Below are 24604 nucleotides of genomic sequence, written 5' to 3'. Positions count from 1 at the left end.
CTGGTCATGTATACCAGAGTATGAGGAGAGGTACCAGAGCTGCTTTCTCTGTCCAAATGGGACTTTACCCATTCTCCCTGAGACATGAAAGACCTCAAATCTTTATCTGAACTTGGGTGGGTTTCTTTCTTCCTTCTTTCTTGGTAAAACAAAGATTAGTCTCTTTCCTATTCTAGTACTATCAAATTCGCCCTGGTGTAACAAAACGTTTGAAGCAGGGTTTGAATGTTTTCCCCCTTTTTCTACTTACACCAAGAGAAATGGAACCACAGGATGGGGATTATCCAGGGAGGGGCTGGGAGTGTAACCCATTGCTGAGGATCCTAGGATGAGGGGCAGTTTGAACATGAAGAGTAATTCTAGACTCTGATGTGGGGACATAGCCCCTTCCCACATTAGTCAGGATCAGGTCTGAGAAATCTCTAGATTCCTTCTCCAATGTCTTGGGTATCAAGGTGATAGCATCTAGACTCTGAGGTCTTGCAATTAGGGTTGGATCAGTATCGTCCCAGTGACTCTCACTAGGGTTGTAGGGGAACCTTCCTTTTCTCCAACATACAAAAAGACAAATTAAAGCCTACTGGGGATAAGGCAAAGGCCTTTTTGAGATAATACCAGGAAACTAGAAAATTTATTTCCAGCTTTGTGGTCTCAAATGACCTTGGGGAAAACGTGGGCCAAAGTAGGGGAAAGGTCAGTAGAGAAGATGTTGTCACCGGTTTGGCCAGGTTAGCTAACTGAGCTATTCTTGTCTAGCTCATGTCTATTCTCTGTCTTCTGGCCAGACATACGATGAGGGGAAATGAAAAGGACTTGACTCTCCAGCCCCTTCCTCCGTCAGAAATCTCTTTGTGGCTTGATTTGAGTCCTACAAGCTTGCAGACTATGACCTTGAACTCTCCTATAGGAGTTGTCTCTTTTCTTGCTGATCTTCCTGCCACTTGGGCTGAAGCAAGTTCTTGGAAATGACCGGTCAAATGCCTAAGGTATCTTTAGCTTGCCTGAGCTGAAACTAAGGTGGGGGAAATTCAGCAGATGGAATGAATTCACCAGAAGCTGGACACATGCTGCTCTTGTTCTCAGAACCATTTGTATGTACTCTTTCAGGTGGATTAACCTAAGCCCTATTGTGTGAGAGGTAGAAGGGTTCCTAGTGGACATCCTAATCCAAATTCACGTTTCACACATGAGGAAATGGAGGTGTGGAGACTTCAGGGCACAAAAGTATAAAGTGGTAAAACTAGGACCATAAAACTTGCTTTGCCCAGTTAAGATAGTGGCTCCTTTAGGAGTTGGAGACCAGCCTGAGCAAGAGTGAGACCCATCTTGACTAAACATAGAAAAACTAACCAGGTATTGGGGCGGCACCTGTGGCTCAGTGAGTAGGGCGCCGGCCCCACATACCGAGGGTAGTGGGTTCAAACCCAGCCCTGGCTCAAACTGAAACAAAAAAAAATAGTCGGGGGTTGTGGCGGGTGCCTGTAGTTCCAGCTACTCGGAGGCTGAGGCAAGAGAATCGCCTAAGCCCAGGAGTTGGAGGTTGCTGTGAGCTGTGACGCCACAGCACTCTACCAAGAGCGACAAAGTGAGACTCTGTCTCTTAAAAAAAAAAAAAAGAAAGAAAAACTAACCAGGTATCATGGTGTGCACCTATAATAGTTCCAGCTACTGGGGTGACTGAGGCAAGAGGATTTCTTGAGCCCTGGAGTTTGAGGTTTCCATGAGCTATGATGGCAAACTCTACTCAGGGTGACAGAATGAGACTTTTGTCTCAAAAAGAAAAAAAAAAAATAGCAAGGGCTGAGTGTGGTGGCTCACACCAGTAATCCCAGCACTTTGGGAGGCCAAGGTGGGTGGATTGCCTGAGCTCATGAGTTTAAGACCAGCCTAAGCTAGAGCGAAACCCTACCTCTAAAAATAGCCAGGCGTGGTGGGTGACTGTAGTCCCAGCTACTTGGGAGACTGAAGCAAGAGAATCACTTAAGCCTAGGAGTCTGAGGTTACTGTGAGCTATGACGCCACGGTACTCTACTGAGGGGGACAAAGTGAGATTCTGTCTCAAAAAAAAAAGCAGCTTTTCTTCCCCTCATAAACAGCCTATGCCTACAAACCACCACCCTTCTTTCCTTTCAAAGTTCAAATAGTAATAAAAATGAACAGAGAGGCTCGGTGCCCATAGTTCAGTGAGTTGGGCACCAGCCACATACACCAAGGCTGGTGGGTTCGAGCCCTGCCCAGGCCTGCTAAACAACGACAAGCGCAACAAAAAAATAGCCAGGTGTTGTGGCGGGCACCTGTAGTCCTAGGTACTTGGGAGGCTGAGGCAAGAGAATCACTTAAACCCAAGAGTTTGAGGTTCCTGCGAGCTATGATGCCATGGCAATCTACTGAGGACAACCACCATTGGGGGTGGTTAAAATTGGGGGACCTCCCACCCCCAATTTTCTTTGGTGTCCATTCCTAATCTAAACTGCATGTTGCATCCAAGTCTGCCATCCAGTCTCCCTCAAACCATTGGAGTCACTGAGCCTGTTTGCAGACCCCATTCTCAAGCTGCCCACCCACTGTGGGAGGGGACCAGTTGGCTAGGGATGGAATACAAGGTAGGAAAAGATAGGATTCTTGCCAGAGAACCTATCCTGCCTGGGGCCAGTGCAGGCCAGGCTGTGGGTGTGGGAGCAATCTGTTCAGCATTAACAGGCCCCAGCAGGCGAGTACTACAGGGCTGAGCAAGCACTGCATGGGTTTTCTGTAAATATCTGCAAGCAAAGCCTCCATCCTAACTTCTCAGGTTGTCCTGTGAGGGAATAGGAACCCCGACCCTGTTTATTAGGCCTTAGTCTTGGCCAGCTGGATAGTGCCTACAAAAAGTAGGGGAAAGGTCAATGGAAACAGTCTAGCTCATGCCTGGAACCACTCCAGAGTATCTGGGAATGCTGCTGTGTCCCGGGTCTCTGGCTTTGTCTAGCAAGGTCACCTGCCACACAGGGCAGAGTCCAAGAATGATCTGATCTTGCTGACACTTTGTCTTTGAGGCAGTACAACTGATCCCAAGTGGTCACTCCTAAGGTCCTCTTTTTCCTAGTTTCATGAGAAAAGGATGTGTGTGTATAGAGATGGGGGTGGAGGTGCAGCTTCCGTCTTCCTTGACTGTCCTGTTTTCAGAACCCTGTTTATTCTCCCTCTGTTACATTCCCAGGCAGACATTGCGTGGGATTTAGGGAGTGGCTGTGCCCCCAACATAGACACAGGTATACTTGGTCAGGTCAGGACTGGTATATGTGCGTGTATGGGAGAAGATAAAAAGAAAATGTTCAGTGTCTTGCTTTTGTGCTCTTCCTAGCCACAATCACAGGTTAAAGTATAATTATGGGAAATCCCAATGACAGGTCCCCTGTCCCATTCTCTCTACTCACACAACACCTTGGAGAGATAAAAAAGGAAACACATCAATCATCACAAATTGCTTAATAACTCTGGAATGTTCTGTTTCTATTCCTGTTTCCTTCTCTGTTTTTTTGGCTGCTTCCGTTTTAATACTTACTAACAAACCCAAATGCGGCTTTTAAGGTGTTTTCCCTCAATGGAGTCACAGCCTCTCCTCTTTAAAATAAGGTCAGAAATATCTAACCTTAGATTACTAGACTCTACCATTTGATGTTGTAGGAAATTCAGTCAGCCTGCCTAAATGCAATTAAGCTCTTTCTTGAAGGGTCTCCTACGCCCGATCTTATGGCTTTCAAATGCTCAGTAGGGTCACTAGGACATGCAAGCTTCCTTATTCAGTTCCTATTCTGGACAGCAGCTTGCCCTGTCTGTTGTTTGTCAAGTGGCTGGAACCAATCAGCTCATGTGAGGCTTTCTTAGAAGCCAATCAGAGCCTAGGGAAATGACCTCACCCAAGGGAGAGCTGTGTGGGCGAGAAAGCATCTCTCAGAGCTGTGAGTGTCCCTAAGTCACTCTCCTCCTCCCCACCCTCCTTACTTCCTGTAAAAAAACACCACCTGCCCCCCGCCCCCCAAAGGGAGTTAGAAAAGCTAACTAAATTCCACAAAGGGAAGAAGCAAAATAGAAATTGCAACTCAGCCACGCACTAGTTTCTGCAAGTGGAGAATAGAATATTTAGGGGGCCCTTTTTGCACAGACATATCTTTCAAAATGAGGTCTCCAAGGCTGGAAGAGGAGAACTGTGCTGAATAAGAGTCAGCTCCTCCTACCTATACCCTCCCTGCACCTGGTGTTCTTGACTCTCTCCACAAAAATAGCTGTAAGCATGCTTTGTAAATAAGGACAAAACCAAGGTCAAGTGTGGGAAAGAGAGGGCCTGGGTTCTTGTGAACATTTGTCAACAGAGACAGTCTAAAGGATTCCAGTCTAAAGAACCACAGGCTCAGAAGCCAGTGGGGATGCAGGGAACATGAAATGTTCTTCTCTACAACTGACTGCACTGCCCTGCAGATGAGGTCCTGAATATTCTGTGGCAGGTTAGACTCCAGGTATATGTCCTACCAAGGGAAAAAAGGACAAGAGGCTGTAACTCTCTGATGTGTCACACTGGACTCTGTTCCACTAGGCACCCCCTTCACCCCTCCAGCCCTTTCCCACCAGGCCTCACCCTAGACAGATAAAAACACTTTATTTAAAAATATAAAACTGGGGTGGCGCCTGTGGCTCAGTCGGTAAGGCGCTGGCCCCATATACCGAGGGTGGCGGGTTCAAACCCGGCCCCGGTCAAACTGCAACCAAAAAATAGCTGGGCGTTGTGGCGGGCGCCCGTAGTCCCAGCTACTTGGGAGGCTGAGGCAAGAGAATCGCTTAAGTCCAGGAGTTGGAGGTTGCTGTGAGCTGTGTGAGGCCACGGCACTCTACCGAGGGCCATAAAGTGAGACTCTGTCTCTACAAAAAAAAAAAAAATATATATATATATATATAACTGGCCTTACTCCTCTTAAATGCTCCCAGCCCCTATTATCTCCACAAAAAAGCTCTAAAATTGGGTAGGAATATGTGTACAGCCGTCTCAGCTCTAATAGCCCAAGTTCTTTCAATTCTTCTTTCTCCCCTCATACAATTAAGACATTTGCCTTTGCACCTTCTCCACCATATGAGAGGTGACATGAAGGTGAAAGGAAAGGAAGGGTAGAAAGAGGCTATCTGTCATCATTCTCCACTCCTATCTCCAGGGACCAAATAGTTTTTCTGAACTCTGACCAAATGATTTGCTTGTCCACAAAACCAAATAATAGCGACAGTTACGCTCTATATCCCCAAATCAAGAAAGATGTAATAGGTCCAGGGTGTTGTACAGGGTCCTTTTTCAGTATATAGCCTCATCCATATTGTCATCACTGTCACCCCCAAAGTCCTCTCCATTGTCAAAATATGACATGATGTAATCAGTTTCCTGAAATGGAAAAAAAGAAGAAAGAGTCAGGCTTGCTTTTGCATTCTCCTTTCTCCCTGTGTACCAGGCTCCTTCACACCATACCAGGCCCTGGACATCCCTTCCAGTTGTAGTTCATTGTGGAGAAGTGCCTGGGGACAGATGAAGTGGAAGGAAGCCCCTACCTCTGAGGGCACTATTTCCCTCAGCCCTCTTTCTGAGGAGTACATCCCTGATGTAAAGAATTGAGATCCCCCAGATCCCATGAGAAGAAGAGAGGGGAACTAAAATAGAAGGAGACCCCCTTCACCTCTTCATGTTCTTCTTCATCATACTCTTCTTCTTCTTCCTCTTCCTTCTCTTCTTCTTCCTTCTCCTCATCTTCCTCTGACGTCACTTCTTCCTCCTTCTTCTCCAGGGTCTCATGACAAGATGAATAGGAAGAGAAACTGAGATTCAGCTCACAGAAGGGAAAAATTGAGGCACACATGGGCAAAGAGAGAGGGAATGGATCTAAGTCTTAGGAGGTCTCTATGCACTTTCTCCTCACCTCTAGTTTCTGTATTGTTTCCTCTTTATCTTCTGTGGTCTTAGGGGGCCTCTTGGGGAGCAGAATGGTGATCCCTGGTTGGGAGGGGAGGATCAAAAGATAAAGCATCAGAGGGTAAATCATGCTAGCTTCCCACCCATCCTCCCGCAGAGAACATGTCGCTCTGCTGCCCTCTTGTGGCCACTATGGCGTCCCGCAACACTTGGCGGATTGGGTAGGAATTGGGAGGGCAAACGAGACTACCAGCAGTCCTGGCCCTCCAGCGGAGGGGGAAACCTCTCCACTTCTTGTTTCAGATACACTCACGCTCCTTCTGTAGCTTCCGGACTCGGATCTTTAGCTCCCGGGGTAGACGGCGCCAATCTGGGAATAAAGAGAACGTGAATGTCAGTAGGACCCTGCCTGAGGTTTCCTGTGAAGGGTGAACCGTTTTATTTGAAGGAGAGGTAAAGGTTTTAACAGAGAGAAAGGAAGGGGTTGGGTGAGAAGAATGAGAGTTACTTAATAGGTTTTTCAGGTAGAGTTTGAGAGTGTTTCAGGAGACAACTAAGGCGCTAGTTTGCTGAGGATGGATAGGGGAGAAGGATGGAGCCACTAAGAGTGCTGATGGATACCTGAGCATCTGAAAGAAGGGCAGTCAATGAAGCCGCCGGTCACCTACCAGGGTTCCAATCGATGGCATTGTCAATCGGCCCTGACATCTGATATTTGTCTGAGTATCGCTCCACATCTGAGGGTCAGAGGTCAAGGGTCAAAGTTTATTCCTTCAGAGCCCTAGAATGGGTTGTTTCTGAGTGTCCAGCCCTCTTAATTCTCCGATCTTATCTGTTTTCTGACCCCAAACCCACAGCCCAAGAGGTCAGCTTAAGTGAGGACCTCATCATTCTTTTTTTTTCTGAGACAGAATCTCAAGCTGTTGCCCTAGATAGAATGCTGTGGGGTCATAGTTCACAGCAACTTCAAACTCTTGGGCTCAAGCAATCCTCTTGCCTCAGTTTTTCTATTTTTAGTAGAGACAGGGTATTGCTTTTGCTCAGGCTGGTCTTGGATTTGTGAGCTCCAGCAATCCACCTGCCTCTGCCTCCCAGAGTACTAGAATTACAGGCATGGGCCACCGCACCTGGCCTCATTCTTCTTTTTAAATTTTTTTTGGAGACAGGGTCTACCTCTATTGCCCAGGCTAGAGTACACTGTGGCATCACTATCACCACAGCTTCAAACTCTGGGCTTAAATGATCCTCCTGTCTCAGCCTCCTGAGAAGAACTTGCTCTCTTATGCCAGAACTATTATGATTCTTTTTCTCCCTTATCTCAAAGGTTTGGCTACACTGAGAAGTAGTGTGGTACAGTAGAAAGCATACCAGGAAACAAGAAACTTCTTGTTTCTTCAGGCTTCCTCTTATTCCTTGTTAACTTAGGTAAGTTTTTTTTTTTTTTTTCCTCTCTCTCTCTCTGAGCCTCAGCTTCAGGGCTTTAGTAGGAAAGCACCACTTATCAATATACTGAAATACCGCACTTCTGTACCAGTTGGCAAATGTCCACTGTTCCAAGCTTCCCAATAATGTTCCCTTCTCTAGTCCCTCCTGGTCTCCCCAAGCTTCACATGACCTACTAACTAAAGGGTTAATACTCTACTTAGGTGGAGTTCTCAGAGACCTACCACTAGTCCCCTTCTGATGGTTCAGTGCCCATAAAATCCATATTGTTTTTTGTTTTTGGTTTTTTTTTGGTAGAGACAGAGTTTCACTTTATGGCCCTCGGTAGAGTGCCGTGGCCTCACACAGCTCACAGCAACCTCCAACTCCTGGGCTTAAGCGATTCTCTTGCCTCAGCCTCCCAAGTAGCTGGGACTACAGGCGCCCGCCACAACGCCCGGCTATTTTTTGGTTGCAGTTTGGCCGGGGCCGGGTTTGAACCCGCCACCCTCAGTATATGGGGCCGGCGCCTTACGGACTGAGCCACAGGCGCCACCCAATATCCATATTGTTTTTTGAGACAGAGTTCACACTGTCATCCTGGGTAGAGTATAATGGCATCATAGCTCATAGCAACCTCAAACTTGGGCTCAAAAGGTCTTGCCTCAGACTCCTAAGTGGCTAGGACTTAAGAGTCTGAGGCATGTCATGAGGTGCCTGCATGACACCCAGCTAGTTTTTCTATTCTTAATAAGGACAGGGGATGAGGTAGCATTTCACTCTTGCTCAGGGTTGTTTCAAACTCCTGAGCTCAAGCAATCCACCCACCCCAGCCTTCCAGAGCGCTAGGATTACATACATGAGCCACTCTGCCTGGCCAGATTGTAAAAATTTTTAATACATCTCCCCAATTACACATGTGAAATGAGATCTTAATACTTACCCTCCCACTGTCCTAAGACTATTGGGAAACTCAAAACCAACCAGGAATGTTATTATACATTTTAGATGGAGGAGTCATTATCATCACCTTCCAGTGCATGTGCTAGGGCCTCTCTGGACCCCAGTGGTGCTAAGCACAGGGCACTTCCCTTGGGAGGCACTGGGAACGTGATGCCAACATTTCAACTGACCTCTCTTGGGAACAGCAGGCCGGATGAAGTAGGGGAGCTGCCTCATGGCTCCTCGTAGCTCCTGCTTCAATGCCAGGACATACTCCCCTTCCTCTCCTGAGGGCAGAGGCACTGGATGGAACTCCAAGGGCTAAAGAGCCAAGGGAAGTGGTCAGTTCAGGGAGAAAACACTCAGTGCAAATCTAGGAGGGCCTCTCCTCCCAATTTAGTCCAATGTTCAAAATGAGAATTGGGGTAACAACATAGCATTTTGAAGGCTGGGGATCTGGGAATATTAGAAGTAAGGGTAAGACACTGCCTAGAAAACATCCTTTGTAAGTTGAGAGTAGAGAGACAGGGAGGAGCAAGATGAAGATGGTTTTCTGATGGCCCAAGAGAAATCCAGGATCACAAACGCTCATCAAGGGATACGTGGCAGTCTTGGGAAGGGAGTGGAAACACTCACAGGAAAGAGTGGAGAAGGCTGCAGCGTGGGTGGGGGCAAAGCATCCCCCTTCCCAATACCCACAGCTTCCATGTTGAAGGTCAACTGGCCTCGGCCACGACCCCGGCCCCCACCCCGGCTGGCCATGGTGGGGAGGGCCTGGGTATTTAAAGATCCAGTGAGCAAAACCTGATAAAGACAAGAACAAAGAGAAAAAGAAGTACAGTTGAATGTACAGGAAGCCAAGTAAGTACAAGACACTCAGTTTTCTCTCTCTGGGACTTGAAAAGCCAATATCATTTAACTAATTTTAACTAAATAAGGCACAATACCAGGCACAGTACCAGGCAGGATATCTCTGAAAATAGAAACATGGATGAGACATAGTCCCAACAGGATGGATAATTGTAATATAATGTAATTGCAGCACAAAGGAGAAAGTGATTAGACCCTTGGATAAAACTTGTCTACATCCTTAGAAAATTTGATGGTTATCACTATCTGCATTTCTTTTTTTTTAATTAATTAATTTTTATTGTTAAATCATAGCTGTGTACATTAGTGCAATCAAGAGGTACAATGTGCAGGTTTCATATACAATCCGAAATATCCTCATCAAACTGTTCAACATAGCCTTCATGGCATTTTCTTAGTTACTGTATGTAGGCATTTGTATTCTGCATTTAGTAAGTTTCACCCGTACCCATTACCCTCCCTTCACCAAATCCTCCCCCCTCCCTTCCCCTTCCTTGGCCCTTTCCTCATAGTCTTGTGCTATAGTTGGGTTATAGCCTTCATGTGAAAGCTATAATTTAGCTTCATAGTAGAGCTGAGTACATTGGATACTTTTTCTTCCATTCCTGAGATACTTTACTAAGAAGAATATGTTCCAGCTCCATCCATGTAAACATGAAAGAGGTAAAGTCCCCATCTTTCTTTAAGGCTGCATAATATTCCATGGTATACATGCACCACAATTTGCTAGTCCATTCGTGGGTCAATGGGCACTTGGGCTTTTTCCATGACTTAGCGATTATGAATTGGGCTGCAATAAACATTCTGGTACAGATGTCTTTGTTATATTGTGATTTTTGGTCTTCTGGGTATAAACCTAGTAAAGGAATTATAGGATCGAATGGCAGGTCTATTTTTAGGTATTTTTAGGTATTAAGTATTCTCCAAACATCCTTCCAGAAGGAATGTATTAGTGTGCATTCCCACCAGCAGTGTAGAAGTGTGCTCTTTTATCCACATCCATGCCAACATCTCTGGTTTGGGGATTTTGTTATGTGGGCTACTCTTACTGGGGTTAGGTGATATCTCAAAGTAGTTTTGATTTGCATTTCTCTGATGATTAAGGATGATAAGCTTTTGTTCATGTGTTTGTAGATCGTGTGTCTGTCTTCTTTAGAAAAGTTTCTCTTCAAGTCCCTTGCCCAGCCTGAGATGGGATCACGTGTTCTTTTCTTGCTAATACGTTTCAGTTCTCTGTGGATTCTGGTTATTAGACCTTTATCGGAGGTATAATCTGAAAATATTTTCTCCCATTCTGAGGGCTGTCTGCTTGCTTTACTTACTATGTTCTTGGCTGCGCAGAAGCTTTTTAGTTTGATCAGGTCCCAGTAGTGTATTTTTGATATTGCTTCAATTGCCTGGGAAGTCCTTCTCATAAAATATTCACCCAGGCTGATTCCTTCAAGAGTTTTCCCTGCACTTTCTTCAAGTATTTTTATAGTTTCATGTCTTAAGTTTAAATCTTTTATCCAGTGAGAGTCTATTGTAGTTAATGGTGAAAGGTGTGGGTCCAGTTTCAATCTTCTACAGGTTACCAGCCAGTTCACCCAGCACCATTTGTTAAATAGGAAATCTTTTCCCACTGAATGTTTTTAATTGGCTTGTCAAAGATCAAATAACGGTAAGTAGCTGGATTCATCTCTTGGTTCTCTATTCTGTTCCAGACATCTACTTCTCTGCTTTTGTGCCAATACCATGCTGTTTTGATCACTATCGACTTATAGTACAGTCTCAGGTCTGGTAGTGTGATTCCTCCTGCTGTGTTTTTATTGCTGAGTAATGTTTTGGCTATTCAAGGTCTTTTTCTGATTCCATATAAAATGAAGTATTATTTTTTCAAGATCTTTAAAATATGACAATGGAGCTTTAATAGGAATTGCATTAAAATTATATATTGCTTTGGGTAGTATAGACATTTTAACAATGTTGATTCTTCCCAGCCATGAGCATGGTATGTTTTTCCATTTGTTAACATCTTCAGCTATTTCTTTTTTTTTTTTTTTCGTAGAGACAGAGTCTCACTATACTGCCCTCGGGTAGAGTGCCGTGGTGTCACACGGCTCACAGCAACCTCTAACTCTTGGGCTTACGCGATTCTCTTGCCTCAGCCTCCTGAGCAGCTGGGACTACAGGCACCCGCCACAGCGCCCGGCTATTTTTTGTTGCAGTGTGGCCGGGGCTGGGTTTGAACCCACCACCCTCGGCATATGGGGCCGGCACCCTACTCACTGAGCCACAGGCGCCGCCACCACTATTTCTTTTCTTAATGTTTCATAGTTCTCTTTGTAGAGATCTTTCACGTACTTTGTTAGGTATACTCCCAAATATTTCATCTTCTTTGGCACTACTGTGAAAGGAATAGAGTCCTTGACTGTTTCTTTGGCTTGGTTATTGTCGGTATATATAAAGGCTACAGATTTATGGATGTTGATTTTGTAGCCTGAGACATTGCTGTATTCCTTGATCACTTCTAAAAGTTTGCAGTAGAATCCCTAGTGTTTTCCAGATATACGATCATATCATCTGTGAAGAGTCAAAGTTTGATCTCTTCTGATCCTATGTGGATACCCTTGATCGCCTTTTCTTCCCTAATTGCAATGGGTAAAACTTCCATTACAATGTTAAAGAGCAATGGAGACAATGGGCAACCTTGCCTGGTTCCTGATCTAAGTGGAAATGATTTCAATTTAACTCCATTCAATACGATATTGGCTGTGGGTTTGCTGTAGATGGCCTCTATTAGTTTAAGAAATGTCCCTTCTGGGGCGGCGCCTGTGGCTCAGTGGGTAGGGCGCCGGCCCCATATACCGAGGGTGGCGGGTTCAAACCCGGCCCCGGCCAAACCGCAACCAAAAAATAGCCGGGCGTTGTGGCGGGCGCCTGTGGTCCCAGCTACTCGGGAGGCTGAGGCAGGAGAATTGCCTAAGCCCTGGAGTTGGAGGTTGCTGTGAGTTGTGTGACGCCATAGCACTCTACCAAGGGCGATAAGGTGAGACTCTGTCTCTACAAAAAAAAAAAAAAAAAAAAAGAAATGTCCCTTCTATACCAATTTTCTTAAGTGTGCTGATCATGAAGGGATACTGGATATTATCAAAAGCTTTTTCTGCATCCATTGAAAGAATCATATGGTCCTTATTTTTTAGTTTGTTTATGTGCTGAATTACATTTATAGATTTACGTATACTGAACCAGCCTTGAGACCCTGGGATAAATCCCACTTGGTCGTGGTGTACAATTTTTTTGATGTGTTGTTGGATTCTGTTTGTTAGGATCTTATTGAGTATTTTAGCATCAATATTCATTAGTGATATTGGTCTATAATTTTCTTTTCTTGTTGGGTCTTTCTGGTTTGGGGATCAAGGTGATGTTTGCTTTGTAGAATGTGTTGGGTAATATTCCTTCTTTTTCTAAAGTTTGGAAGAGGTTTAGTAATGTAGGTACTAGTTCCTCTTTAAAGGTTTGGTAGAATTCTGACGTAAAGCCATCTGGTCCCGGGCTTTTCTTTTTAGGGAGATTTTGTATAGTTGATGCTATTTCAGAACTTGATATAAGCCTGTTCAACATTTCCCCTTTGTTCTAGCTAAGTGTTGGTAGGTGGCGTACTTCCAGGTATTGGTCAATTTCTTTCAGATTTTCATATTTCTGAGAGTAGAGTTTCTTGCAGTATTCATTAAGGATCTTTTGAATTTCTGAGGAGTCTGTTGTTATTTCATTGTTACCATTTCTCATTGATGAAATTAGAGATTTTACTCTTTTTTTCCTGGTTAGGTTGGCCAAAGGTTTATCTATTTTATCGATCTTTTCAAAAAACCAACTTTTGGATTTATTGATCTGTTGTATAATTCTTTTGTTTTCAATTTCATTTAATTCTGCTCTGATTTTGGTTATTTCTTTTCTTCTGCTGGGTTTGGGGTTGGAGTGTTCTTCCTTCCCCAGTTGCTTGAGATGTCCCATTAAGTTATTAACTTCCTCTCTTTCCGTTTTCTTGAGGAAGGCTTGCAGTGCTATAAATTTCCCTCTTAGGACTGCCTTTGCAGTATCCCAGAGGTTCTGGTAATTCATGTCTTGATTGTTGTTTTGTTCCAAAAATTTGGTGATTTCCTTCTTAATCTAGTGTATCCTTCAGAAAAGGTTGTTTAGCTTCCATGTTTTTGTATGGGTATGCAGGTTGCTCTTATTATTGAGTTCAACAATAATATCCTTCTATCCTTCAGAAAAGGTTGTTTAGCTTCCATGTTTTTGTATGGGTATGCAGGTTGCTCTTATTATTGAGTTCAACTTTTATTCCATGATGGTCTGAGAAGATGCAAGGAATAATTTCTCTTTTTTTTAAAATTTGCTGAGGTTAGATTTGTGGCCTAGGATGTGGTTGATTTTGGTGTATGTTCCGTGGGCTGATGAGAAGAATGTGTATTCAGTTTTGTTGGGATGTAATGTTCTGTAGATGTCTGTTAAGTCCAGATGTTGAATGGTTAAGTTTAAATCTAAAATTTCTCTGCTTAGCTTCTTTTTTTTTTGTAGAGACAGAGTCTCACTTTATGGCCCTCGGTAGAGTGCCATGGCATCACACAGCTCACAGCAACCTCCAACTCCTGGGCTTAAGCGATTCTCTTGCCTCAGCCTCCCAAGTAGCTGGGACTACAGGTGCCCGCCACAACGCCCAGCTATTTTTTGGTTGCAGTTTGGCTGGGGCCGGGTTTGAACCCGTCACCCTCGGTATATGGGGCCAGCGCCTTACCGACTGAGCCACAGGCGCCGCCCTCTGCTTAGCTTCTTTTTGGAGGATCTATCCAGTACTGCTAAAGGGGTGTTAAAATCTCCAACTACTATGGAACTGGAGGAAATCAAGTTGCTCATGTCTGTTAGAGTTTCTCTTATAAATTGAGGTGCATTCTGGTTGGGTGCATAAATTTTAATAATTGAAATCTAATCATATTGAGTATTACCTTTAACACATATGAAGTGTCCATCCTTATCCTTCCTTATTTCGGTTGGTTTAAAGCCTACTGCATCTGCGAATAGGATTGCAATGCCTACTTTATTCTGCTTTCCATTTGCCTGGAGTATAGATGACCATCCCTTCACCTTGAGTCTATATTTGTCTTTTTTTTTTTTGTAGAGACAGAGTCTCACTTTATGGCCCTCGGTAGAGTGCCGTGGCCTCACACAGCTCACAGCAACCTCCAACTCCTGGGCTTAAGCGATTGTCCTGCCTCAGCCTCCCGAGTAGCTGGGACTACAGGCACCCGCCACAATGCCCAGCTATTTTTTGGTTGCAGTTTGGCTGGGGCCGGGTTTGAACCCGCCACCCTCGGCATATGGGGCTGGCGCCCTACCGACTGAGCCACAGGCGCCGCTCTATATTTGTCTTTTAATATAAGATGCAATTCTTTTTTTTTTTTTAGTTTTTGGCCAGGGCTGGGCCTGAACCCACCACCTCCGGCACATGGGGCTGGCGCCCTACCCCTTTGAGCCACAGGCACTGCTCAAGATGCGATTCTTATATGCAGCAGATATCTGGCTTGAGTTTTTGTATCCAGTCAGCCAACCTATGCCTCTTTAGAGGACAATTTAAACCATTCACATTAATTGAGAATATAGATAAGCCTTTTGAGAATCCAGTGGACATTTTTAATCCCTTTGTGACTGTGGAAGTTGGAATTTGATCAAAATTTTCTGGGTGGGTTTACTTTTGTGGTGGAGGATTACGCTGGTCTTTATGGAGGATAGGTCTGAGAATATCCTGGAGAGCTGGTTTAGTTATGGCAAATTTCTTCAACATGTGAATGTCATTGAAGTATTTAATTTCTCCGTCATACATGAAACTTAGTTTAGCTGGGTACAGGATCCTGGGTGGAAAGTTATTTTCTTTTAGGAGATTAAAAGTCGATGACCATCCTCTTCTAGCTTGAAAGGTTTCATCAGAGAAATCTGCAGTTATTCTAATATTCTTGCCCTTATAGGTGATGGTTTTCTTTTGTCTGGCTGCTTTCAGAATTTTCTCCTTCATATTAACTTTAGTGAAATTGATTATGATGTGTCTGGGGGATGTCTTATTTGGGTTGAGTCGTGCTGGAGTTCTGAAACTGTCTACTATCTGAATTTCAGAATCTCTTGGCATGTCTGGAAAGTTCTCATTCATAATCTCATGGAGAAGAGACTCTGTGCCTTGTGAAGCCACTTCATTACTTTCAGGGATCCCTACAAGACGAATATTGGTTTTCTTCCAATTATCCCAGAGCTCTCTGAGAGAGTGATCAGTTTTTGCCCTTCATTTCTCTTCCTCTTTGAGAGTTTGGGAGCATTCGAAAGCTTTGTCTTCAATGTCAGAAATCCTTTCTTCTGCTTGCTCCATTCTGTTATTGAGGGATTCTACTGTGTTTCTCAGATCTTTGAGGGCTGCAACTTCTTGTCTCAATATGTCAAAATCTTTGGTCATTTGGTCTTTGAATTCGTTGAACTCTTAAGATGTCTTTTGGGTCACTGCTTGGAATTCTAATTTGATCTTATTTGCTATCCAGATTCTGAATTTGATTTCTGACATCTCAGCTATTTGTGCATGGAATCTTGTGCTATGTCTGCCCCACTGATCCCTGGGGGAGTTGATCTACTCTGTTTATTCATATTGCCAGAGTTTTTCTGTTGATTTAACCTCAAGATTGTTTTTCACTGTTGCCTCTGGCTGTCCTCAGAGTTGGGGAGGTGTCTCTCCAAGATTAGACCCCAGCGGGATCACTCTATTGTTGCTGGATCTTTGTAGGGAGTGACCCTGTGTAGTTCTTCTGGGGCTGCCCCCGCCAGAGAGTTCTGGTTGAGGAAGCAGTTCCAGATTGTGACACACTCGGATCCAGCAACAGGGCGGGAGGTGGTGTGCACGGTTCTGGGAGTGCCTGGCACTAAGTGACTCTGGCACAGAGAGCCCAAGGCTCCAGCAGTCTCTCGCCAGGAGAAGGGCTCTGTGCAGAGGCAGGGAGGGCTCCAGTGGGCACACGGCTACCAGAGTCCCTGGCCAGACGAGCAGGCCAGTGTGGAGGCAGGGAGGGTACTGGAGGGAGTATGCAGGGTTGCACAGCTCCCACAGTTCCTGGTCAGGGCATGCGGAGGCCCGGCGGGCGTGGGTCGCGGGTCGCGAGTTGGGGGTCGCGGTGCAGCTCTTATGGAGGTCCGGGCAGTGCCAAGCCCATGAGTTTGAGGTTGCTATGAGCTGTGACGCCATGGCACTCTACCCAGGGCAATAGGCCGAGGCTCCAGTGTGCCAAAACTGGTCTCACTCTGCCCCTGAGGGTTAAGGCTGTAAGGCAGCTCAGTCCCCGCCTTTAGGCTGCTCAGTCACTAGGTTACTAGCTCCCACCAGATCCTTGCTCTGTGACCCTCAGGGTGGAGCTTGCCGGGGCAGTTCTCTCACAATGGCTCCCTGCAGCCCACAGCCGAACACTATTAGCTCCATCCGGCTCAGCGGCTCAGTCTGGGGCCCTAGACAATGCCCAAAGTTCTCCGCACTCCTGCTCAAGCTCTCCCCAAGGCAGTTCAACTGAGTGCCAAGTCCAAAAACACTGAAACAGTTCACAGGTAAGGCCTTTCTGGTTTGTAGTCTCACTGCTGCTTGTACTTATGGCTGCCGGTGGGATTAGGTTGATCGAACACACGCAACCACTTGCCAGTTTTCCACTGTTTTTGTCTTCCTCTGGGGTCCAGAAGTCACTTGCCAACTCCCTGTATCCTCAAAGGGATGATTATAGGCAGATCCCACCAGCCAGCGATGCCTGGTGTCTTATCTCCCCAGACTCACTGTGCCCAGTTGCAGGGAAGCTGTTACTCGGCTGCCGTCTTGAATTGTTCTCCAGTCAATTAATCTTTAACACCACTTGGCAGCACAGAATTTTAGAATTGAGAGGACTCTTAGAGATCATCTAGTCCAAACCCCCTCCCAGTGCAGGACTATACTCTGTAAATTGTTACGTATTTAGCTCATTATGGCATTTTCCTAAAGACAAGGTGTCCACTCTCCAGCAAGGCAGCCCATTCCTCTGTGATCAACTCTAATGAATGGAAAGTCCCTTCTTCTGGGTGGCGCCTGTGGCTCAAGGAGTAGGGCGCCGGTCCCATATGGTGGAGGTGGTGGGTTCAAACCCAGCCCCGGCCAAAAAAAAAAAAAAAGAAAGTCCCTTCTTCTATTGAACTGAACTCTGCCTTTTTCATCGACAATGAAAAGCCAATCAGGGGTAGCTAGGATGGGAAATAAACTCAACAAATGAAAAATGAAACTTGAAAGAAATGACATTCCAATCACAACGAGCACACCTACCACCCAGATCTTGGTTTCTATTACCACTTTTTTCTGTTTGGTTTTGAGACAGAGTGTCACTTTGTCACCTGGGTAGAGTGCAGTGGTGCACTGGCATCATAGCTTACAGCAACCTCAAACTCCTGGGCTCAAGCAATCCTCTAACCTCAGCCTCCCTGAGAAGCTGGGACTACAGGCACCTGTCACCATACTCAGCTTTCTATTTTTAGTAGAGATGGGATTTTGCTCTTGTTCAGGCTGGTCTATAATTCCTCACCTTGAGCAATTTACCTGCTTCAGCCTTCCAGAATGCTAGGATTACAGGCATGAGCCACTGCTCTGCCTTCTAATACCATTTTCCAATAAAAGGAACCAGGGCTCCATAGAGAAATAGTTGATTCTAAGACATGGTAGGGGCCCGGAGTTTGAGACCAGCCTGAACAAGAGTAAGACTCATCTACTAAAGATAGAAAAATTAGCAGTGTCATGGCGGGCACCTATAGTCCCAGCTACTTGGGAAGCTGAGGCAAGAGAGTCGCTTAAGCCCAGGAGTTTGAGGTTGCTGTGAGCTGTGACGCCATGGCACTCTACCCAGGGCAACAAAGTGAGACTCTGTCTCAAAACGAAACAAAGGACCCGAGTAGGAAATATACAAGATGAGCCTAGAGCATCTTGAGCCATCAGAAGATAAGAAAGTGCTCAAAATAACAAGCACTGCAGTCGCACTGGTGGTACTATGTCAAGGGCATAGAGCCAACTGAAAAAGCTCCCAATGTGTATTAGATTATAACCCAAAGGTATCAGATAAATATTCATGAATTCACAGTGATATAAATAAATGACTTAATTAATACCTGGGGAATAAAATACATATCACTCATGCAGAATTCCAAATAATACTCATTCTTGTCATCCTAGCACTCTGGGAGGCCGGATGGGCAGATTGCTTGGACTCAGGAGTTCAAGATCAGCCTGAGCGAGTCTCTTAAAAAAAAAGAAGAAGAAATAAAAATAACAAATAAATTATGAACTCCACTGTAAAAGTGCAGGAGCATAACTACCTATTCCTTAAGTGTGGACTGTGTATAAAGAATTTTCTCCAGATTAACCTTTCTGGAAAATGCAGCTGGCAGTTCTCTGAGGTTGTCATGAGGATGTGAGGAGAGCCACACAGATACTGCACAGACTACTTACACACTGTTTGGCTAACTTTGAGCTGCTGCTCTACTTTCGTGTGGCAGAAAAATGAGATTTCAACAATTCTTTTTTGTCTTTTTTATTTTTTTAATGAGTCTTCTCCTTATCAACGGACAGAGACCAGCTAATTTGGCTATGAGAAGGAAACTACACAGACACAACTGCCTGCAGAGAAGATGTATGCCTCTTCATTCTCAAGTCCCCTTCCCCTGAGTTTTTGGCCGGGGTCAGGTTTGAACCCAGCCCCTCTGGTATATGGGGCCAGCGCCCTACTCACTGATACACAAGTGCCACTCCTATTTTTTTTTTTTGCAGTCTCTGGCCAGGGCTGGGTTTTGAACCCACCACCTCCGGCTTATGGGGCCAGAGCCCTACCCCTTTGAGCCACAGGCGCCACCCCTGACTAGCTCTTCATGCTACCCAGAACAAGCACATTTCCATTAAGATCACCATCCTTAATACTTACACATTTTATATGTCTTGCAACAAGGGCACTTTGACAACCAGGTAAATGCACTATGGACCTAGGTAGTAGACTTCATGGCAAAACAAAACCTCCCTTTCATTTCTCCCACTCTGCTGTCTGGGTGCTTTAGATAAAATCACACATTTTTTTTGATTCATTTAGGGTCAAATAAGACTGTAAAAGGAGAGGTAAGGTAAACAATCTACTCTGGAAGTTTTCCAGATCAACCTTTTAGAGTGCTGCAGACCTCTACCTCATTTAATAGGAACTCCCAGTTACCTTTACTCTGCTTTCCAGCTGCCTCTGTGAGCCTCAGCAAGACTTCCCAGCCTGTACAAATGAGTTAATAAATAAAAAATCTGTGCTGTAAAATAAAAAAAAATAAAAGAAGAATTTTCTCCAATACAATTTTGGAAATCAGAAAGGGTGGGAGGGTTTACAATAGAGAGACTGAACAAATACTATTTAAGCCAGGTGACCAAGGTCAACATCAACAATAATAAATTATGTTGATAGTATGTCCCCTTAATAATTATATGGTGAAATTAGGGGTGGGCATGGTGACTTACACCTGTAATCCTAGCACTCTGGGAGGCTGAGGCAGAAGATTGCTTGAGCTCACCAGTTTAAGACCAGCCTAAGAGCGAGACCCTGCCTCTAAAAAATATAGCTGGGCATTGTGGCAGGCACCTACAGTCACAGCTACTTGAGAGTTTGAGGCAAGAGAATCACTTGAGCCCAAGAGTTTGAGGTTGCTGTGAGTTATGACGCCATGGTACTCTATGAGGTACCCATGAGGGTGACAAAATGAGATTCTGTCTCAAAAAAAAAAAAAATTATATGATGAAATGGTACTTTAACTCTGTGATCATTTTTCCAAAAACCCGTAATTTGGTCTAACAATGAGAAAAACATCAGACAAATTCCAGTAGATGGAATGAATATATATCCTACAACATACCTGACTCTTCAGTGAAAACTGTCAAGGTCATCAAATACAGGAAAGTCTGAGAAACCGTCACACTAAAGAGGAGCCTAAAGAGGTATGGTAACTAAATATAATGTGGCATCTTGGGGCTGGGTGCCTGTAGCTCAGCGGCAAGGGTGCCAGCCACATACAATGGGGCTGGCGTGTGCGAACCTGGCCCAGGCCTGCCAAACAACAATGACAACTACAACAAAAAAAATAGCTGGGTGTTGTGGTGGCTGCCTGTAGTCCTAGCTACTTGGGAGGCTGAGGCAAGAGAATTGCTTAAGCCTAAGAGTTGGAGGTTGATGTGAGCTGTGATATCATGGCACTCTACCGAAGGCAACATAGTGAGACTCTCAAAAAAAAAAAAAAAATGTGGCTAGGATCTTGGGTAGGATCCAGGGACAGGAAAAGAACATTAGGTAAAAACCAAAGAAATGTGAATCAAGTATGAACCTTAGTTAATAATGTATCATTACTGCTTCATTAACTGCAACAAATATACTATACTAATATACACTGTTAATAACAGAGGAAACTGTGCCAGAGATACATGGACACTCTTGGTATTATCTGCTCAATTCTTCTATAAATCTAAAATTGTTCTAAAAAATAAAACCTATTAACAAAAAAAGAAATTTGAAAAGTCATTCAAAATTCACAAAAGATTAGTTGATGGAAAAAAAATCTTAAAATAATAAGTACAAAGAAATCTAGTTTGTCAAAAATACAAACACACTGGCTCCGTGCCGGTAGTACAGTGGTTATGGCACCAGCCACAGACAGCGAGGCTGGTGGGTTCGAACCCAGCCTGGGCCAGCTAAACAACAATGGCAACTGCCAGAAAAGAAAAATAGCCAGGCGTTGTGGTGGCTACTTGGGAGGCTAAAGCAAGAGAATTGCTTAAGCCCAAGAGTTGGAGGTTGCTGTAAGCTGTGATGCCACGGCACTCTACCGAGGGCAACATAGTGAGATTCTGTCTCAAAAAAAAAAACCCAAAAACCAAAAATACATTTCTTGTACCCTCAACGAATCCCCAACAATAAAAAGAAATTTAAAAAAACTACAAACACACACACATGAATTAAAAAGCTGTTCATAAAGGATATATACCAAAATTTAAAATATTATAGTTAAGTTGAGGTTTTTCTGAGGATTTTTTTGTTATATATATTTTAATTTAATATGGCTTCTCTACTGTAATAAGAGAAGAATATTAACTTAAAAATTTAAAAATAAGGTCACAGAATAATAGACAAGACTAATAATCTGTAGGTGGAAGGATAGAAAAATGTATATTTGAGGAATCTGGAAAGTTCCAAGTCCAACTGCCATGAAAAATTAAAAAAAAAACTGTTTGTTAGATTAAACTGTGACTTATTTATTTATTTATTTATTTTTGTGTGGTTTTTGGCCAGGGCTGGGTTTGAACCCACCACCTACGGCATATGGGACCAGCGCCCTACTCCTTGAGCCACAGGCGCTGCCCTAAACTGTGACTTATTTGAAAAGAACCTCATGGGGGAGAGAAGAGGTCTCATGGAGATTAGAGAAAGAGTAAGAATTTGTCATCTGTGCCTTTAGCCCCTTTCAAGGGAAGGGACATTCTAACCACTGACTTAGGTGTCCTTCCACTTGACAGATACAGATCTAACACTTAGAGGTTGCTGTGACCTATGACTCCACAGCACTCTACCCAGGGCAAGACAAAACAAAACAAAAAGGAAAAAACAAAAAGAAACAGAGTGGGGGAAATATAATATAAAAATATTTATTGTATGGCCTATTTATGAATGTGATACATATATACATATACACACGCAAAGAAACGAAGAACACATGTCAAAATATCAATAATAGTTATCGCTACATCATGGTGATGAAATAGGAGGTATTTAAGTATTTATATCATTATGTGTTTCATAAATATGTGTTACCTCTATAACTAGAAAAAAAAGGGATGGCTTGCTTATTAAGAATACTGTCACTCGGTGCCTTAGCTCACTGGGTAGGGCTTCAGTCACATACACTGAGGCTGGCGGGTTCAAGCCCAGACCAGGCCTGCTAAACAACAGTGACCACTGCAACAACAACAAAAAAATAGCCAGGCATTGTGGTGGGCACCTGTAGTCCCAGCTACTTGGGAGGCTGAGCCAAGAGAATCACTTAAGCCCAAGAATTTGAAGTTGCTGTGAGCTGTGACGCCACAACACTCTACCAAGGGTGACATAGTGAAAATGTCTCAAAAAAAAAAGAGTATTATCACTAACTTCTCACGGTGGCTCACGCATGTAATCCCAGCACTCTGGGAGGCGCAGGCTGGTGGATTGCCTGAGCTCACAGGTTGGAGACCAGCCTGAGCCAGAGCTAGACCCCACCTCTAAAAATAGTGGGGCATTGTGGGAGGCACCTGCAGTCCCAGTTACTTGGGAGACTGAGCCAAGAGAATCCCTTTAGTTCAAAGGTTAGAGGTTGTGGTGAGCTATGATGCCATGGCACTCTACCAAGGGTGACAAGGTGAGATTCTGTCTCAAAGAAAAAAAAAAAATCTGTCACTGTTCTAGTGACAGTGAATACAGTGAATACTGTCACTAGAACAGTGACAGATTTTTTTATAATGAAAATGTAGAAAGTGTGGAATGCATTTCATTGAACTATATATATATTTTCCTTTTTTGTTTGGTTTGGGGTTTTTTTGAGATAGAGTCTCACTACGTTGCCCAGGCTAGAGTGTCATGGCATAGGTGTTGCTTTGCTCAGGCTGGTCTTGAATTCTTGAACTCAAGTGATATGCTCTCCTTGGCCTCCCAGAGTGGTAGGATTAAAGGTGTGAGCCACTATGCCTGGCCGAGCTATATATTTCTCACTTAGAATTTCTGTAGGCGGGACATAATTATAAGAGGGACTTTACCTAACAAATGCAATCAGTGTAACCTGGTTCTCTGTACCTCAATGAATCTCCAACAATTTTTTTAAAATGTAAAAAAAAAGAAAAGAAAAAAGAATTTGTTAAATATTGAATAAAAAATAAATACCTCAAACTGGAAAGACTTGCAAATAGTCACAGGAAGTTCCCTTACTAAAGATGTTTATGTGGAAGCTGGGTAACAATTTACTAAATAAAGTTTATCAGAGGAAGGACACATGGCTAGAGTACAGGATTCACTATGATCTCTGTTGTCTAGCACTGTGTCTGGTATGTAGCAGGTGTTCAATAAATATTTGTTGAGTGAATGAATGAACAAATACTGTGCATGATTTCTATAGGTTCTTCCCAACTTGAGACCTTGTGATTCATAAAGACTCCCCTCACCATTCCAGTTCTCCTTGCTTTCTTCCTTGACTGCAGAAACAATTACCAAACACTAATATTACGAACCAATTTGAGGACCCTTAATTCCACATACTGTATTTTTTTGCAGTTTTTGGCCAGGGCCAGGTTTGAACCCACCACCTCCGGTATATGGGGCCGGTGCCCCACTCCTCTGAGCCACAGGCACCGTCTACATATATTGTATTTATTTATTTATTTTTTTGATACAGCCTCAAGCTGTCACCCTGGGTAGAGGGCTGTGGCATCCCAGCTCACAGCAATCTCCAACTCCTAGGCTCAAGCGATTCTCCTGCCTCAGCTTCCCAAGTAGCTGGAACTACAGGCAACCCGCCACAATGCCCGGCTATTTTTTGGTTGCAGCCGTCATTGTTGTTTGGAGGACCCGGGCTGGATTCGAACCCTCCAGCTCAGGTTTATGTGCCTGGTGCCTTAGCCGCTTGAGCCACAGGCGCCGACCCATATACTGTATTTTGTATTGTTCCCTAATTACATTAGGAGTTTAAATTCTCCCGAACAAGAGTGCTAGTTCCCGGAAATCACTTTGGTTCACTTGATGCTTGCTTACTGGGCACCACGTATTAAGTATTAGAACCTGCCCAACAAAACCTTACATTCTAAAAATCATAAAAACATTAAAAGTGAGAGCGGGTACTAAGTGTTGTAATAGAAGCATTAGTAAAATGCTATCGTCAGACGGGAAAATAATTTTGCAAGAACACCAATCCAGGAAACCTACAGGTATAAGGTAATATTTCAGTTGAGTCCTGATAGACAACAGGAGTATGTCAGGCTGTTAGGGGGTAATATTAATAGATTCGGGGTAGGTTGATGCTATAGCAAAGAGTTGGAGGTACAAGAATGAGTCTTTCTCACTTTCTGCTTTAATATGTCTTCCCGTTGCACAATAGAAAACTATGCTTTTCAATACCGCAATGGGGGCCTGGGAGGAAAGGTAGGAAGTCAAAAGGGAGTGATCCAACAGCATGGTAGAAAGCGTTGTCTATCTGGTAGCCGGGCCCCAGGGAACTAGTTCGGCTATTATGAGACAGACCCAGGTCAGAGTCGCCAAGTCTGAGCCTTACCTGCTGCCCCTCCCCCACGCGGAGCCCAAGCCGCGGCCAACTCCAAATTCGCTTGTCTTCCTTAAGCCTCTG

General features: G+C 44.2%; 2 protein-coding genes across 3 annotated transcripts; one reads left to right on the top strand and one right to left on the bottom strand.

The window, feature by feature from the left end:
• Positions 1-1659: 1659 nt before the first annotated feature.
• On the bottom strand, positions 1660-24604 carry POLR3GL (RNA polymerase III subunit GL). Of its 2 annotated transcripts, none has more exons than XM_053591794.1 (8): positions 24533-24604; positions 8927-9094; positions 8482-8611; positions 6595-6663; positions 6240-6296; positions 5934-6007; positions 5694-5804; positions 1660-5404 (listed from the first exon to the last, which is right to left on the bottom strand). In XM_053591794.1, the coding sequence occupies exons 2-8, from the start codon at positions 9050-9052 to the stop codon at positions 5318-5320; spliced, it is 654 nt and encodes a 217-aa protein (XP_053447769.1). In that variant the 5' UTR covers positions 9053-9094; positions 24533-24604; the 3' UTR covers positions 1660-5317. The 2 variants fall into 2 exon arrangements, with proteins under 2 accessions (XP_053447769.1, XP_053447768.1); XM_053591793.1 differs by lacking the exon at positions 24533-24604 and adding an exon at positions 18338-18467.
• Positions 18618-18893, top strand: LOC128586186 (apelin receptor early endogenous ligand-like). Its single transcript, XM_053591796.1, has one exon. The coding sequence runs from the start codon at positions 18729-18731 to the stop codon at positions 18891-18893; it is 165 nt and encodes a 54-aa protein (XP_053447771.1). The 5' UTR covers positions 18618-18728.

This window comes from Nycticebus coucang, chromosome 5 (genome assembly GCF_027406575.1).
Source record: "Nycticebus coucang isolate mNycCou1 chromosome 5, mNycCou1.pri, whole genome shotgun sequence".
Classification (NCBI taxonomy): Eukaryota; Metazoa; Chordata; class Mammalia; order Primates; family Lorisidae; genus Nycticebus; species Nycticebus coucang.
The sequence above is the reverse complement of the archived record's forward strand: the minus strand, read 5'-3'. Positions and strand labels throughout refer to the sequence as shown.